This window comes from Octopus bimaculoides, chromosome 12 (genome assembly GCF_046866305.1).
Source record: "Octopus bimaculoides isolate indiv1 chromosome 12, ASM4686630v1, whole genome shotgun sequence".
NCBI lineage: Eukaryota > Metazoa > Mollusca > Cephalopoda > Octopoda > Octopodidae > Octopus > Octopus bimaculoides.
In genome coordinates, this window is record NC_142939.1 from 2,085,845 (window position 1) to 2,105,603 (window position 19,759).

Here is a 19,759-nt window from a genome sequence, read left to right on the forward strand (position 1 = left end):
GCCCACATGCAGCCTTCGAATTTTTATGCAAAAAGGCTTTCCAACCCAGTATTTAAATGGTATTCTTTATAGTTTTACGCGATGTTTTTGGAGAACCATTATTCTAAAAAACAGTATTCCGTATATATATATATATATGTATTGACTATGACGGATAATGCTACACCTGCGAAGTCTTGCATGCATTAATTTCAACTTTTCTCATTAATAACTACTTTGTTTCTTTCCGAGTAAACTGACATCTGACTGTTCACATTGCTTGAAGTAGATTCAGCTGGTTTTCTTGAAAGTTTTCTAACTCAGGATGAATGAGGGCTTAATCTCCTTGAGCCAGAAATAAAAAGACAATCCATGCAAAGGAAACACCATTTATCACCTGCTCCAAAGAAAGCCAAGGTCGTTTCATCTGCAGCGGTGATGGCTTCGGTTTTTTTAAGATGCAAAAGGCATTGTGCTTATTGACTATCTTCCAAAGTGCTACACCATCAATGGAGAGTACTATGCCAACATTCTGAAGCAGTTACAAAAGGCTATCAAGGACAAACGCCTAGAAAACCTGACGAAAGGGAACTTGTTTCAGCAGGAAAATGCACCAGCACGCAAGTCCTTGGTTTCCTTGGCTGCTGTGCGTGACTGTAACTTTGATCTGGTCAATCACTCTTCCTATTCTCCTGGTTTCACCGCATCTGACTATCAACTCTTTGCCAACATGAAAAAAACATTTGGCTGCGAACCAGTATCGCAGTAATGACGACATCATATCTGCTGTAGATGACGCTTTTGATCAGCAGAAGGAAAGCTTCTTCACCAATAGAATCCAGACATGGAAACACCGATGGATAAGAAGTCTGTATTGAAAAATAAACTTCCATCAGAAGATATTGCTTAGCCTACGAACTTTTCAGCCGACTTTTGTGTGGGCGTGTATATATATATATATATATATATATATATATGCATAATTAGATAGATATATTGATATACATACGTATATACATATAAGCATACATATATATACTGTTTACATAAGTGTGTGTCTGTGTGCGCGCGCGCGGTTTTGTTTACAAGCGACAGAACAGAGTATATCAATTCTAATTCCGTAAGGTTTCTTTTTTCAAAATCCCACCTTCTGGGCAGCATCCTCATCACTTAACGATGAATATTCTCCCAGTAGAATATTAAATTCTAAAACTATGCATTAAATACTATCTCTTGGTTTAGAAGTCTTCCCTCTGGTGATGCCATAAGATTTTTAAAACAAGATATATAAGGAAAGTCTTGGAGATCAAGCAGGGTACCATCAACGATAAGCTATGTGACCTTTCGATGACCTTTGATCGTTTTAGTTTACCATAAATATTTCATCCATCCCCCAAGAATACTGTAAAATATTTGTTCATATAGAAGACCCTCAAAAAGTCCATAAAGCTCGTGTCAGTTTATGAATGTAATATTCATAAACTACGTCTGTTTTTGAGGAAGATCCAAGTCAGAAAATTTCCCGCATTCTCTGTAAGCAACTTTACGTGTCTGTTCACAATTTCACATTCTATAATTACAAGGATCTATAAATACCTGTAGACATTGGTGAAGTGCCAAAAATTCTAAGTGGCTCGTTGGGTTACTGAAATTTTACCTTTCAGATCTCTATACAAAAAATTCCCAATTCGGCAGTAAAATAACATCACTTGGAAATTGTTGCCTCTCTTGGATATGAGCAGATTAAATTGATAATGAAATACTTTCATTCCATAAATATTTCTTTATCGATTACATTTATTTCCATTAAATATTAGCATTGATGCTTCTGTGTCGGTATTTTATATCCGTCTTATAGTGAGTTTCAAATTAAATTTTATACTAATTTATACAGAGAAAAGGAAGTCACTCGATATTAAAACAAAGTAGCTTTATATTGTAAAAAGAAATAAAGCTTATATTTTCAATTTAAGAACAACAAATCAATGATATAAATAAATATTGTTCACGTAGAGTAATAAGAATGTATTTAAATTCTCAATAAGCAGTATAGTCATTTATGTTACTGCAACAAACTCGCTGAAATTATTGTAAGAAACGCTCGAACAACTCTTCGGATGAACCAATTTAAGTGTTTCAATAATTGATATGAAATAAAATGTACTCAATACTTTTTGATTGAGCTGGTGACGGCGTTGGAGACAACATGGATGAGGAAATTCTTAATGTAGTTCACAATGCAATGGTCAATGGTATTTATCTTTTTTTTACTTGTTTCAGGCATATGATTGCGGCCATGCTGGGGGACCGCCTTGAAGAATTTTAGTCGAAGAACACGACATCTGTACTTATTATTTTAAACCTGCTACTTATCGCAGCGTTCGTTTTTGCCGAAACGCTAAGGATACAGGAACGTAAACACACCAACACCGGTTATCAAGCAGTAGTGAGCGACAAACACAAAGACACAGACAAATACATATATATATATATATATATATATATATATATATGACAGGTTTCATTCAGTTTCAGTCTACCAAATCTACTTTCAAAGATTTGTTGGTCCCGAGACTATAGTAGGAGACACTTGCCCAAGGTGTCCGCAGTGGTACTGAACCCTGAACAACGTGATTAAGAAGCAAACTTCTTACCGCACAGCCACGTCTTTGCCTGTCAACAATATAGATTCCAATATATATTAGTTTTAAATTTTGACACACTGCCAACAATTTTGGGTAAGTCGATAAGTCCATTATCTGAACTCAGAACATATAGTGGGAGGAAATGTTGTTTAATGTTTACAAAAAACGTACCTTATTAGGACAATAGTTACTCTTTATTGACTATTAGAAACTGAGTACTTGTTTGTCATTTACGTGCAAAACTGTACCATAATACAGTAAAATGATGTGAATTAGCTAAAGAGTTAACACAGAGGGTTGATTAAAACGCATTATTATTGTTATTGTGGTGGGGCAATGGCCCAGAGGTTAGAGCAGCGGACTGGCAGTACTAGGGTCGCAGTTTCAATTCCCAGACCGGCGTTGTGAGTGTTTATTGAGCCAAAACACCTAAAGCGCCACGAGGCACGGCAAGGGGTGGTGGCAAACCCTGCTATACTCTTTCACCACAACTTTCCCTAACGCTTTCTTCCAGTTTCTGTTGTACCTGTATTTCAAAGGGCCAGCCTTGTCACACTCTGTGTCAGGCTGGATCTCCCTAAGAACTACGTTAAGGGTCCACGTGTCGGTGGAGTGCTCAGCCACCTGCACATTAATTTCACGAGCAGGCTGTTCCGTTGATCGGATAAACTGGAACCGAAGTCGTCGTAACCGACGGAGTGCCACGGTTATTGTTACTGTAGCGAGCAGGTTACAAACTAAACTGGAGGTTCTAACAAGATACCTTTCTTGTTTTCGCATATTTTAAATACTATGAAAAAGCCACGGAGATGAAAATTCTCACTGTAAATTGTTTATGGCAAAAATAACATCGGCAAAATTTATAACGGCAAAAAGTTTTGACAACAGAAATATGTTTAGTAAAATTTCCGACGGCAAAAAGTGTTTACGGTAAAATAGCAGCCACAAAACTTAAACGCCGGTTCTCATTAAAAACAAAACGATTTAGCAGCCAGTTCATGTGCGCACTGTTATAGTGGCAACTGTTTTATTGTGAGGGCGAAACGTACATTAATGGTCTACCTTTCTCTCTCCCTTTTCCATGCTTCCTCTCTATCACCTATGGAAAACATACAGTATGTAATATTTAAAAGCTTCGGATCGGTTTGAAGAGGATATAACACAGCACCTGCCATATCCTCTTTCCTATTTTATTTAAACTTGTTATATACATGTAAGCGTCACATTTTGGTAGGAAGAAGAAGCGGTGAAGGTCATAATTCAAGTGCCGCCATGTTTAATTCTGTAATATTTGAAGCTTTTGTGTTGCTCTACAACCTACACACTATACTAACCTATATCTGAAACGGGTAGAATAAGGGATGTTTAAATCTATATCTACCGTGTTTTAGAAAAGGTTGTAAGTATATTTTCATTAAAAACAATGAAGTTTTCTGAATCCAGGTGTAGGTTGAATGTTTTTTTTTGTCTGGATAAGAGTCGATTAAAAGAAATGATTAGTTTCATCGTTCATAGAGCATCTATTACATCAGCAAAGATGATATTTAAACATCTTAATGGTATTCCAATGGGCGGTAAGTGTAACCCTTTGTTAACAGATCTATGTGTATCTTCGTGTGAATATAGTTTTCTTAATGACTTATACCGTAGAAACTAGACATGTTTAATCAAATAACCTGACAGCTGCAGCAGTAATTCTTAACTAGTAATTTGGAGAATATACATCTCGTTGCGACTAGACATGGGGACTTGGGAGAAGAAGCTAACTGTGTTAAGATAATTTGTAAGGATAACAGGTTGTGATTAATATTTATAATAAAACTGATAACTTTAATTTTCATATTGCTTTACTTGCCCTGATCACTAAGGAGAGTTCTGCTAAAATTGAGATATAATGTATTTCCTAATCATTAGATAAAGTTGGATTCTAAATGAGACTGGAGCATTTTCCGAAAGAATTAAAGATTAAAGATGCATATGGAATAAGACGTTACATTAGGAAACTAGTGGTTAAATGTTTATCTGTTCCTTGGGGGGACAGTGAAATTTTCATAAAAATCACTGTAGTATTTAGTTTTTAACTTACTATAGATCTAAGAAATGATAACATTGCATTAGTGGTGAATAAAATGCTGCTGTTTTACAGTTTATGGGTACGTTGCCATGTTTTAACGATGCGTCCTGCCTAGCTCTTCGAAACGCCGGTGTTAAAACGGAGGTAGCTGATGAAGTAGAATGTTCTCTATGTGGCTTGGGTGTTTTCTCGTCTCTGTTTTGTTTGCAATGTCCTGTACCCAGATATGCACCTATACATACAGGTGGATGTCGGTATGCACATACCTCTACGTATATATGCATATACTCATTTACTATTTGTTTTTACATGACTGAACGCAGCGTCTCCAATTGTAAGTAGTTTTTCGTAACTTCATATTTTCCGACGCTACTCTATCTCTTTCTCTTCCTCTATCATTTTCCCCCCTCTCGTTCTTCCTCTTTACTACTACGTATCTCGCTTTACCCCTCTCGTTCTTCCTCTGTTACTACTACGTATCTCTTTTTCCCCCCTCGTACTTCCTCTCTTTCTCTTTTCCTTTCGTTGCTCACCTATTCTTCTACTTTCTCCCTTTGTTTCTCCCTCTACCACTCTCTCTCTTCCCCTCGTTCTTCCTCTTTACTACTACGGATCTCGCTTTACCCCTCTCGTTCTTCCTCTGTTACTACTACGTATCTCTTTTTCCCCCTCGTACTTCCTCTCTTTCTCTTTTCCTTTCGTTGCTCACCTATTCTTCTACTTCCTCCCTTTGTTTCTCCCTCTACCACTCTCTCTCTTCCCCTCGTTCTTCCTCTTTACTACTACGGATCTCGCTTTACCCCTCTCGTTCTTCCTCTGTTACTACTACGTATCTCTTTTTTTCCCCTTGTACTTCCTCTCTTTCTCTTTTCCTTTCGTTGCTCACCTATTCTTCTACTTCCTCCCTTTGTTTCTCCCTCTACCACTCTCTCTCTTCCCCTCGTTCTTCCTCTTTACTACTACGGATCTCGCTTTACCCCTCTCGTTCTTCCTCTGTTACTACTACGTATCTCTTTTTTCCCCCTCGTACTTCGTCTCTTTCTCTTTTCCTTTCGTTGCTCACCTATTCTTCTACTTCCTCCCTTTGTTTCTCCCTCTACCACTCTCTCTCTTCCCCTCGTTCTTCCTCTTTATTACTACGTATCTCGCTTTACCCCTCTCGTTCTTCCTCTGTTACTACTACGTATCTCTTTTTTTCCCCTCGTACTTCCTCTCTTTCTCTTTTCCTCTCGTTGCTCACCTATTCTTCTACTTCCTCCCTTTCTTTCTCCCTCTGCCACTCTCCCTCTTCCCCTTACACCGGCATGGTCACATGCTTCCGGTCAATAATCCTTTTCTTCCTTGGCTGTCGCCAAGCAAACACACGAACCATTTCATCCCTACTTTCAAGTTCGTGCCTCACAGCGTTCACACACAAACAATTTTTCTCGTCTGGCCGTAAAGCCTTTTCTGTTTGTTTTCCTGTATTGCTTTTTGTCCGCCACAACATTCCTCCATGGCAAGATTTAATTTGTGTATACAAATTTAATTTGCGGTCCATGGGAAGAGCTGTTTTAACGATGCGACCTGCCTAGCTCTTTGAAACGCCGGTGTTAAAACGGAGGTAGCTGATGAAGTAGAATGTTCTCTATGTGGCTTGCGTGTTTTCTCGTCTCTGTTTTGTTTGCAATGTCCTGTACCCAGATATGCACCTATACATACAGGTGGGTGTCGGTATGCACATACCTGTACGTATATATGCATATACTCATTTACTATTTTTATATATATATATATGTATATATGTATGTATGTATGTATGTATGTATACCTGGTGAAATCAATAAGTAACAGGACTGTTGCCATAGTAACACATCTAAAGCACGTAGAGTAAAGCTACTTGGTACATATTGACCTTAGACTGTGCTGTGCATGTGCTCTAAGATTTAACGTTCTAGCTCACTTAAGCTGTTTACAGCAGTGCTTGGAAGGAACGTGTGTAGCATGTGGTCATCGCAGTGACCATGAATCGGCATCAAATTTTGCCAAAAGCTTCACGATTCCTGCTCAGAGGCCTATGCAAGGTTGCAGAAAGTGTATGGAGAGGAGTGTATGAAGCCGAAAATATGTTGATAGTGACGAACGTTCTGGGAGACCCGCAACCAGCAGAACAAAAAAAAAACATCGCAGATGTGCAAGCAGCTGTCAGAGGGAAATCGTCGAATCACCATCCGTGAGTTATCAGAGGATGTACAGATTAGTTCAGTTCAGTCCATTATGACTGAAGATTTGAGCATGAGACGCGTGATTTGCCAAGTTTGTGCGAAAACTGATTTCAACTGACAACGCAACAGTTTTTGGCTAGGCACAGCATACCTCATGTCCGACAGTCACCGTATTCCCCCAGATCTCGCCTCTTGCAACTTATTCCTCTTTACAAAAATCAGAATCCTGCTTGAAAGGAAGATTTCAGGACGACGGGGAAATCAAAGTGAATGCGACGAGGAAGCTATTGATTTTCCCAGAAAACGAGTTCCAAGAATGCTTCCATCAATGGAAACAGCGCTGGGTTAAGTGTGTGGCTTTCGAAGGGGTCTACGTTGAAGGACATTAAATACCGGATTGGTACGTGTTGTAGTTTTGTTTTTATTAATGAACAAACCTTACATATATATTACAGAGTGATTCGAAGGCCAAGTGTTTCGTGCGTTGGCGCTTATCAAGTGTCATCGCACGAAATTTTTAGCCCATGAGTCACTCTGTTGTTTCCGCTGAATATTGATAAGAATATACACATATTCATATTTGGGGTCTTATTTTTCCTGTTTGCATCACCATATCTATCTAGCCAGCTAGCTATCTAACAACAGACAGACGGACGGACAGACAGACAGACAGAGATAGATAGATAGATGTGTGTGTGTGTGTGTGTGTGTGTGTGTGTGTGTATGCGCGCATTTACAAACTCTGGCACACATCTGTTATGAAAGAAATTCATTAGCCTAATTCCCTCATTAGGCAGTCGTTGTGAATGTCTAAGAGCATCACCAATCTTTTCAATCATATTTACCAATATTTAAGCCATCCTTCATTTTAACTGTAGGCAGCAGCATGTATATTTACAACTTGCTTCACTGTTTATCATCAGTAGCTTTGAAAGTTTATATTTCCATCTTGTATCATATAGATATGATAAAATATTATATATACTAAGGCGACGAGCTGGCAGATACGTTAGCACGCCGGACGAAATGATTAGCGGTATTTCGGTATTCCTGAGTTCAAATTCCACCGAGGTTGTCTTTTCCTTTTATCTTTTCGGGGTCGATAAATTAAGTATCATTTGCGTACGCGGTCGGTCTAATCGACTTAATCCCCTCCCCAAATTTTCGGGCCTTGTGTCTACAGTAGAAGAGAATATATTATATATACTTATATGTGCACACACACACACACACACACACACACACACATATATATATATATATATATATATATATATATATATATATATATATATACGGGTGAGTGGACAAACGAAAGAAGGGCACTCAACAAATTTATAGGGAGTTATATGTATGGATCAAAGCAGTTTGATTCAAATTCGTTGGTTCTCCTTTGTTCCAAGCGCGATACTAACATTCAACCATTTTCAATTTGAATTCAAAATGGTTGAAGACTAAGCAACGCGCTGAATCTTACGATTGTCAACGAATTTGTATCAAACTGTTTTGATCCATATATATATATATATATATATATATATATATATATATATATATATATATATATATATACGATAAAGCCCGTTTCTAGGATTCGGCAGTGTATATATTATTCCTTGAATGGGATGCCGGTCATTTTTGGCATCCGAGTGGACCGAAGCATTGTGAAATGAAATGTTTCGCTCAAGAATACAACGCAATACTCGGTTCAAGAATCATAATACGTAAAAACGTAAATATAAATGTTGCGGTATCGAAATAATAAACGTGCCCACAACAAAACATGGGGTCTGAAGGTTGACATTTGATGTTAATTGCTAGAAGGAAGACTTTAGGAGTCTAAAATCTTAAGGAATGTTCTATGACATATCAGTGAATCATCGTTCGTAAGCGAGGGTGCATGGCTCAATAGTTAGAGTATACGGCTTACAATCGTGAGTTTGAGAGTTCGATTCTTCCACAGGGCTGTGTGTTGCATTTTTGAGCAAGACACTTTATTTCACGCTGCTCCTATTCACTCAACTGCAAGTATGAGTTGCAACGTCACTGGTACCAAGTTGTTTTTGCCTTTACCTCTCCCTTAGACATCATCGGTGGAGAGTGGAAACTGGCATGCATGAGCGGCTGTTGGTCTTCCACAAACAGCCTTACCCGGAGATGTGCCTCGGTGGGTAACTTTCTCGGTGCAATACTTTGGTCATTCGTGACTGAAGGGGCTCTCTTACTTTTACTCATGAGGGAAATGAGCGGATTATGAAATCTTGCAATTTCTGTCAGGTTCACGATTATGATAGTTACCAGTAAAGACGTCCAGGCCTTATTCTATATGTGCACAATTTTTACCCATTTCTTTACTGTCAAGTGAAATGGAATTTATGGAGTTTCCATAACTACCCACTTCATATTAAACAACCCTTCTTCTACAAAAATCAATTCCTTATAGATATATACATATATATATATCTTTAAAAGTGTTCTTTATGAGTGTGTAGCAACTCAACACAACAACCTACTTCAAACCCTATATTGCTTGCCAGCGTTACAAAATCTTTCTGTTTTTTTATGTAGACTTTCTAATGATGGAAAACACATAAAGTCACCGACATACGCAGCCATATGTTGTTTTTCTGAACGCTATTCATAACCGAGTCTTACATTTCATGCTATAACTCGGTTATGTTATTCACAGCATCCAAAATGTTGAACTTTTTCCAAATGTCTCTACTGCGGGTTTTAACTCCCTTTCAGTTGCTTTTATGTGTTTCAACGACCATCTTAGCTTATATCCCGAAAATAATTATCACACACTTTTCCATTGCCGAGGGTAAAGGAGTTGTGTTCTTTGGAATATATTCTATTACCACATTATTAGAAAGATCACTTTAGATCAATGGACGTTTACTTGCTTTATTATTTCAGATGAGGAATGCTTTGTTGGAAATATTACAATTGGCACTGTATTTTTCTTCAGAAGGGTAAAAATAGTTTGAAACTAATATGGGACATCCAAACTATTTTCTTTGAATCTAATGGATTAAATTTAATGTAGCTTTTAGAGTATTTTCAAAATGAAACATTAGTGAAGGTTAATTTTGATATCACCAGTAATATTTTTAGCCCAGAAGAAACATTAGATGGTTTTTAATGTTTAATTCCTGGTACTGATTTTCTTTCAATGGATAGGAAATCTTAACAGCTATGGTCTTCTTCAAATCCCACTTCCTTTAATATTGTGTACTTATTGTGGTGGTGTGTTAGCCACCTTCTTCAGAATAATAGCAGTTTTAGCCTAAGCAGAATTAATTTACCCAATCATTTTAATTTTCTACAAAATAAAACACATTTGAAACGCATCAAAACAACGTTGATTTACGAGAATGAGTTTTGCATCAGAAATTGCCGTAACATATTTAACTTTCACTCGATGGTAATTCGCTCCACTCAGACTGTCAATGCCTACATATAGAAAATATTCCATGCTAAACATCGTCTTAAATATTATCACTCTGCAAGTTGCGAATTTTAATGTTTGCATTCGACGTATGTATTTCTTTTACATCGAACTTCCATAAAATCCGAACTTTAACAAGTATGACGCAATTCGTTCTCTTCCTCAGCTCTTTCTACTCACTTTAAATAAGGATAATACATTATACTGTATCTCTTCGTAGCTAAAACCAACAGCTGTGGATATAGAAATCCTTGTCTACAGCAAGAGATAATTTGTGGAAAGAACTGATCTGTAGATCAGAAGTCATTCATGTTTTTATTGCATTAAATTCAAAAATTGAAACGCGAAACTAAACAAGGGGAAAGATGATGTCTATAAAATACGACCCAACTCAGCTATAAGCAGCGGCATTATTGTCTTTCAAAATCCGTAAAATTTAGTCGAAATACAATGCAGAAGACATCACAGGGATTATTTCCAGCATGGTGATTTACTATAAATTTTCTGGTACTGCAGACTTTCATGAATAGATGTGTCCGTAGGCGGGATATGTATGCATACGTTTATACTTGCATATATTGACACACTCTCAGACATATGAGGTATCAAAAAGTTCCCGGACTAGTTCTGTAGTGCGCCAACATATGGCAGCACACGGTTGTGTGCGCCATGAGGGCTGCCAGGGATTTTTATGAGGCGGTGTGCCGAGTGACATTGCTGTGTTTACTTCGCAAGTTGAGAAATTTGTGTTTTTGTGATCACATGTATGCTGTAGTGAGCGATTTTGTCACGGACAGGAAGTTGGAACAATGAACCAACAGAGATATTGAATACGACTCTGAGACTAAGCAGCAGTCGTCACAGTGGAAGAGCCCTTCATCTTTACGACCGGAGAAGGCACGCGGAGCCGCAGCTCAATCCAGGGTATGCTCATCCTTTTTTTTTTTTCGACATCCGTGGTATTGTGTATCGAGAATTGTTCCCCCAGGGCCATACCATCAATCGAAAGTTTTGAGATGTTTTGAAGCCTTTGAGGGAGGACAATCGGCGAAAGCGACCGGATGTGTGGAGCACGAAGAAGTGGATTCTTCACGACGACAATGCACCCTGAAGCTGAGCTCTCATCGCACTCGAGAGTTTCTCACCAAATACATGACATCGCTTCTGCACCCGCCCTATTCGCCAGATTTAGCACCTACGGACTACCATCTCTTCCCAAAGACGAAGAGGCAGTTCAAAAGAGAAAGGGGCGAAGAGAGAAGAATAAGACAATCATGTAAATGCAATCACTGTTTTATAATAAACGACATTTATTTTTCTCTTACAATATTTTGAGCCTAAAACTCATATTCAGGCATAAGTTTAGAATCAGTTCTGGCGGAGGCTGACCTCTGCGACAAAAATATCTTGTGAATTGAGATTTGTCGGCTGAGAGGATGTTTGAACAACTTCCACAGTCAGAACATCTTCATAAGAATTCTTCTCGCTAGCATTTCAAAGCAATCAGCAGCTGAAATGAAGTTCTTCGACAACTTTGTTTTCGAATTCATCTGTTTTCCGTCATCATCTTAATGCCAACTTGTGAATTCCATGAATTCTCAGAAGCGCATCAGCAATTTAACTTCGTAATTTAATATGTCATACATGTGTTTGTGCGTGTATATGTGTGTGAGTGTGTGTATGTGTGTGTGCGTGTAAGAGAGAGAGAGAGTGAGTGAGTGAGTGAGTGAGTATATCTGTATACGTGGGTATGTATTTGCGCATGCATGCATGTATGAATGTTCATATACATCCGAGGGTGTGTGACTGTTTTAAAATGCCATCAAGCAGAAACGTCAATATTTCTAACAGAATGCATTATTTTCTGTAAAACTATTTCTTCGCATTCGCGCTACTCTGAGTATCATGTTTGAGTATGAATTTTCCCGTTGTTTCAGTGTAATTCACTGTTAGAGCATCTGACCAATTGCAAACAGGCGAGAGAATCTGATTAGCAAAGATAATGAGTCCTCAGCTTTACAGGCACGAAAATGTATGAATGCATATGTGCAAGTGTCCATGCATGCAGTGAAGTCACGTGGCTTATTAGTTAGTGTATTCAGCTCACGATCGAAAGGTACGTAAGGTAGTGAGTTCGATTCTGGATGCAGTTTTGTACCCGTGAGAAAACTACATTATTTCACATTGGTCCAGTTTCCACTCAACATCCCAAAACGGGTTATACCTGTCATATTGTATCTCTCTGAGAACTGCGTGTCTGTGGAGTGCTCATCCATTGGCACGTTAATTATGAAATTAACGTGATAGTGGGTGAGCACTCTACAGACACGCAGGCTGCCCCGGGGTGCCATTGAATGTATGCATGCATGTACGCATGTTTGTCATTGTGCTTGAATGAATATAGGGGTACCCAAAAGTAACCGGAAAAGTTCTCAATGAAACAAGCTCGTTGTAGTTTAGGCTTCCGCCGATAAAATGGTCAACTGCGCAACAGACTAATCATTGTGTATGCGGTTGAGTATTCCAGATATACTTTACCTAATCTCTAAGCCGAATGAGCGAGGCAGTTACTGCTATAGTCCATCTAATAGGCTTCCACGCATTTTCCATGTACAGATGTTGAAGCATAAAGCCTGTGTGGACCAGAATTTATGAAAAGATATTTGTCTCAAAGCGTTACACCTTATGATCGAACCCAGAACCTTATCACTGCAAAGCGAACATCTTAAAACCTCGACCATGTCTGCGTCAACAGTTATCCATAGTTAGCTATAACAACACACACACGTATATATACACACACAGACACAACACACACTCACACACATACACAAATGCAATGACATAATCGTCTCTGAAGAAATTGTTTACATAAAGTACAAATCATAAAATTGTTTCTAGACAGAAAGAATTCATTGATAATTCATGGCCAATCCTGGTGAGGTGGAGTCATTTCGTCAGTCTTTATAGAATCAATGAAGGTTTGCTGGTTAGATTAGTCATCAGGTAAACAAACAAACTAACTCTTTCTAAGCCATACAGTAAAGTTTGTGTTAACATTTAATAAGAGATTAAAGGTTCTTAGCAGGAAACACGCGACAGATCGCTGTTGGGGTTATGCTTGGTCAGGCGAACTCAAAATCATGGCTGTTTTCTTAACTCCGAGTACAAAAAGCACAACATGTCTTTCATAATTTTCTCCTCTTGCCCTCCTCTTCCTGCTCTTCTTCTTCTTCTGCTATACTGCTCCTCCCCAGTATCTCCTCATCCTTTCTATCTCCTTCTCCCTCTCCTCCCTCTCTCTATCGCCTCCTCTACTTTCTATCTCCTCCTCCTCCCCCCTCTATCTCCTTTTCCTCACATCTCTCTCCTCCTCCTCCTCCCCTTCCTCTCTGCCTCGACCTTTGTTTCTCTTGCTCCTCTCCAGTGTCTCCTCCTCCTACTACTCCCGCAACCTCTCCCACCACCTTCTTGCATTCACGCCATTTATCCCGAGAATTACTTCAACATTTACATCTTATTCAACCGTTTGCTTAATGCAGAAGCGGGTAGAATTGAAGCCGGTTCCCCTTTACACTTCAATATATATATATATATATATATATATATATATATATATTGAATGAAAGATACAACACTACGGAATTGGAAAATAGGCGAAATATTCGTCTTTTTCGATTTTGCAGGTCGAAAATCTGGAGTAGGGCAAAAGATACGACCTTTATAGTAATTTTGTGATGTCTCCAGATACGACATTTAAATCTACGACCTCGTCTTAGCGCGATTGAATGTCGATAAGGAGACCAAAATTTCAAATGTATACTAAAGATTGTTTCACAGACCGAGCATAGCAGTGAGTCGGAAATTTAGGTGTCCCTCTATTTGGGAAGGCTTTTCACAGAACGCCAATTAGCAAACATTAGGCCAAAGGTAAATAGGTTTAATACATATCGAAATTTGGTGACATCAAAATCACACTATGGCTGATTCAATCTGGTTGCGTGCCGTTCAAATGTCGATCCAAGTTTATGAACCATCGGTTGATCGGTTGATCGTGTTACTGATAATGATTAGCAGACGGTATTCTATATAATTAAGCAAATTTAGATAAAAGGCGTTATTGCTGTGGCCATCACGCCTTTTTTAACGATGCAAATGTGCAATTGGAGGAAGAGTTGGCTACTGTGATTAAAGGTGTTCTGGCCATGACCATTCCGTCGGATTGATTAAATTATTGAAACGAGCTGAGGCAATTTTAGTTCCTTCATATGTCCAACTTGTTCGAGTAATTTATTTCGTCCCTGGACCTGCTAGAAACACTGCGGCTGTGATGGTTGTGATGGTCATGTGGTAAGTGTATTTGTGTAGGTTGTTGCAATGGTGTTAGTGCAATCTGCAGTTAGGGGAATTAAAACTGCTTCGTATCATCTTTATTATTATTATTATTATTATTATTATTATTATTATTATTGGGTGAGAGAGCAGTGCATGCCATCAAAGTGACACTGGGGTAAAATATACAAAGCCCAATATACCCATCATGACTACCCGTCTGATAAGGGTACACTAGGCATATGCATCACAACCATATGTGTGCGACATAGTGATCTCATATCAAGATAAACAGCGCATGACCTCGCAGGTGGGGCCCAGTTAGAATTTTCTTCAGGTTGAGTAGCCCATCCCACTCAAAAGGTCCCTGAATAAGGGTTCTTTAAGGATGATGAACAAAACACCCATGTTTCCAAAGGTGAATTATTCAAACCCCAAAGAATTCCTCTCAACACATGGCTATGATGCTCCCCCACTACTTCTGCTCGTGATCAGAGATGCACATATCGTCAACCACCAAGGGATATGCTCAACTGCTGCGACTACTTGATACGTGCGCATAAACGCCCGAAAGAAAAGACCAAGGACTCCCTGGTGTATAGTTACACCAAAATTCACTTCAACCTCTCCCTCACAGATGCGTTTCTTCACCTCACTTCTTTCCTTCACATTTGTTCCTTCGAGTTGTTTGGTACCGTACTACCACCACTCAGACTCTCCTCACACACTCATCTTTCTCTTCCTCTCCTCACTCACTCATCTCTCTACCGCTTCTCACTCCCTCACTCACTCATATCTCTACCTCTCCTCATTCACTCAACTCTATACTTCTCTTCAGTCACTCATATCTCTTTCACGCTTCCCTCACGCATCTCTCTTCCTCTCCTCACTCACTCATTTCTCTTTACCTTTCCTTACTGGTTCATCTCTGTCTATTTCTTCTCATTCACTCAACTCTACTTCTCCTCACTCACTTGTCTCTCTTTACATCGCTTCACTCACTCATCTCTCTGCTTCTCCTCACTCACTCATCTCTCTACCTCTCCTCACTCACTCGTCTTTCAACGTCTCCTCACAGACTTATCTCTCTCTACCTCTCCTCACTCACTCAACTCTCCCCACTTTCTCCCTTGCTCATCTCTCTCTACCTCCCCTCATTCACTCCTCTCAACCATTCCTCACTCACTCATCGCTCCCTACCTCTCCTCACTCACTCATCTCTCCCTACCTCTCCTCATTCACTCATCTCTCCGCCCTTTCTCACTTGCTCAGCTCTCCCTACCTCTCCTCACTCAATCGTCTTTCAACCACTTCTCACTCACTCATCTCTCTACTTCTCCCCATTCACTCATATCTCTCTACCTCTCCCCACTCACTCATATCTCTCTACCTCTCCCCACTCACTCATCTTTCAACCCCTCTTCACTCACTAAACTTTCTGCCCCTTCTCTCTTTATCTCACTTTACATCTCCTCACTCACCCATCCCTCTAATTTTTCCCATCCGCATGAGGCTACCTCCATCGACTCCTGCACGAATCCCTACTATCTTCCCTTCCTAGAGCGCCAATCCTTCTGTTTCCCATTTCCTGAACAGAACACTTCCCTGCAATCATCCACTCGCAACAGTTTATTCAGAACGTTAACGGAATCAATCACACATTCACAGAAAGAGGGCCTCTGAAGCCGATCAGGGCGGCCACATGTTCTAGACTTGCAGGAATAAAAAAGAAAAAAGAGAAAAAAACAAAGTCCTTTCCACGTCTAAGACTATGATTATCTGAGAGTGTATTGCCTACCGTTTCTATTAGGTCGAAGAGCCACGCAACGTATCTGTGTCGGTTCAATATATCAGAGATAAGTACATTCATTGTAAGAGACGCACTTGCCGTCCATAGACAAGCGCACACGCACAGCCGTACACGCATTCAGAGGCGTAACATTCACACACGCGCACAGCCGCACACGCGGACGGCCGCACACGCACTAACATACACACACGACAAAGCTACGAAGAGATGACGGCCACGCTCAAGTCCCTATACGTTAATTCGGTCTGCTAGAAATAGCAGCCAAATCTCCATCAGATCGTAGTCTACCGTCTTAAAATAAGATAACATCGGCTACTATTGCACTGATATATATATATATATATATATATATATATATATATATATATATGTGTGTGTATATATATCAGTGTATTATTGTGTATATATATATATATATATATATACAATAACTTATGGACGCTTTGCTTTATACTCGGGCCTGACAATACTTCTCAAGTCCCCTGTAACGGCGGCGGGCGTCAAAAAACACACACACACACACACACACACAATCACACACAGACTAACTTACAGCTGAATTTTCACTTCCTTGTTTATTTACCTCCCACTTACCATCTCACTCTGCCTCTTCCTCTCATTCTCACATTTCCATTCACTACTTGGTTGCTGCTGCTGCTACTACTACTACTACTGCTGCTGTTGCTGCGGTTGCTGCTGTTTCTGTTGCTGCTTCTACCACTGCTGCGACTACTACTACTACCACTACTACTGCTGCTGCTACTACTACTACTACTACTACTACTACTACTACTACTACTATTCTATAGCGAAAGAACCGTGTAGCTTCTGAGTGTTGCTGTTGTTGCTAATACCACTACTACTACATCTGTTGGTTATCTGCCCCGCCAACCCCCTCCGCCGCTGCAACTGTTGCTGCTGCTGCTGCTGTTTAACTATGGCGTTCCCTAAGTATGAGATTGATAGAGAGAGAGGATAGAGTTGTAGAAGAAATGGAAACACAGTAAAAGCAACGGACAGCGAGAGAGAGAGACAGGGAGAGTGAGAGAGATAAAAGCAGAGAGGGAGACAAAGAGAGAAACAGAGTGAGAGAGAGAGAGAGTGAGACAGGAAGATAGGAAGCTTTAAGTAAACATAAACGCACGCATGCATAAAGACACAACACATACATACATACATACATACATGTGTGCGTGTATACATACATACGTGCATACATGCATACATACATATATCTATATATACATACATACGTACATACATGCATATATGTGTGTGTGTGTGTGTGTATGTATATATGCATATACATATTTCATAAATTTATTTATATAAACACACACACACACACACACACACACCAGGAATGAAGAGAGTTAATTCAAAGACAGACATATATACACATACAGCGAATGAAGATCACACAGATAAAAGCACACATATACACACACACACAATATATACATATACATATAAAAGTGTGTGGGGAGAGGTGTTATTGAATATGTGTGCGTAAGGGATGAGAAAGAAAGAGAGAGGGTTGGAAAAAGAAAAGCAGAACATGGACAGTAAGTGAGAGAGAGAGAGAAAGAGAGAGAGAAAACGTGTGCATGTGGTATGTGTGAGTGAGCGTGTGTATGTGTGTGTGTGTGTGTGAGTTGTATGAGGAGTAGTTGGGGGAGAAGGAAGAGGAGATGGAAGGGGAGAGAGAGGGGTAGTCAGTTAAGCGAGGAGAAATTACAAGACTGCGGACAGCTTGTTTCGCAAGCTTTCGGAAGGAGAACCCATAATAATAATAATAATAATAATAAAGAAAAAGAGAGTGAACAAGCACTCCAACAACAATAAAAACAACACTAAAAACAAAAGGAAGAACAGAAATACAAACATCCATACTAATCCGGAAAAATGTATCTGTAGTACGGGCCTGTATACACATATATATACATACATTATATATATATATATAGTACATATATGATATAGACATATATATACATATATATATACACATATGTATGTATATATAGGCGCACCGACGTTTTTCTTAAATTCTTAACTCTACTTTCTTTCAATTTTACCACCTCTCCCTCTCCCTCACTTTCTCCCTTTCCCTCTCTCTCTCTCTCACTGTTTCCAGTCTCACTCTCTACTTCTCTTTCACTTCACTACCTCCGCCTTCGTTTCGTTCTCTATCCATGCTTTCTTGTTGTTCTTCTCCTTCTCCTTCTAATCGTTCTCTCTCTCTCTCTCTCTGACTTTCTCGATCTCTGTATCTCTCTCTCTCTCTCTCTTTCGTTCGCTCTCTCACTCACTCACTCTCTCTCTCTCTCTCTCTCGCTATCCATTCTTTCCTTTCTTCCTTTCTTCCTTCCTTCCTTCCACAACTACTTCTTGTGTTCTTCAAATCACACATGGACTTAAACGGGGATGTACACGATCACAGTTTCTAGGTACAACTGGCCACAACAAATATTTTGGAATGATGTAATCGTAGGAAAACGTGCAAAGAGCAATGCAGAGAAATGACAAGCTTTTACATGCGACCGTCCTGGCCATTCTTAACCTTCTGCTTATATCTGGTAAGTTTTGGTACATTCTGGTTTTCTCCCCGTCTCTCTCGCTCTCTGTCGATGTGTCTGTGGGGAAGCTCTGTGTGCGAGCGTGTGTCAGTGTGTGTGTGTGTGTGTATGTGTGTGTGTGTGTGTGTCTGTGTGTGAGTGTTTGGTGGGCCATGCATGGTTGGATAGGGTCGGGTAAGTGATCACGACTTTTCTGTTTTTCTGTGGGTATGTCGGAATGTTGATAGAAGTATATCTATGTATGTGTATGTATGGTTCTGTGCATATATGTGTGTGTGAGAGAGAGAGAGAGAGAGAGGTGGGTGAGTGAGAGAGACAGACACACAGATATGCATACAGAGAGACACAATGTGAGAGAGAGAGAGACAGAGATAGAGAGAGACACAAAGGGAGATGAAGTGAGAGTTTGAGTTGCAATATTCTATATGTGGTTTGTTGATTTTCATATTTCGTCCTCAAGTACACACATGTCATATTTCTTCGAATAAATATTCTTACACATACATCATACGTTGATTGATATTTGGCCGAGCACTCATATCATATACATACACATACATCAGAGTGTAATGTTTATACGTTTGCACACGCACCGAGCGATGTACACAAACTCATAACATCGATACTTCAGTTATAAATATACGCGGAAATTCATACATACCTAGATGTTAACATGTGTACGTAC

General features: G+C 39.5%; 1 protein-coding gene across 6 annotated transcripts in view; it reads left to right on the forward strand.

Moving 5' to 3' along the window:
* The first annotated feature begins 17,823 nt into the window (after nt 1–17,823).
* Nucleotides 17,824–19,759, forward strand: part of LOC106876447 (cell adhesion molecule 2) — an 877,233-nt gene continuing 875,297 nt past the window's right edge. Inside the window, exon 1 of one of the 6 annotated variants that reach the window (XM_089360683.1) lies at nt 17,824–19,074. In XM_089360683.1, the coding sequence (XP_089216809.1) occupies nt 19,008–19,074 (67 nt within the window). In that variant the 5' untranslated portion in view covers nt 17,824–19,007. The remainder of the gene's footprint in view (nt 19,075–19,759) is intronic. The other 5 variants (XM_089360685.1, XM_089360682.1, XM_089360681.1 and 2 more) reach the window with 5 other exon arrangements.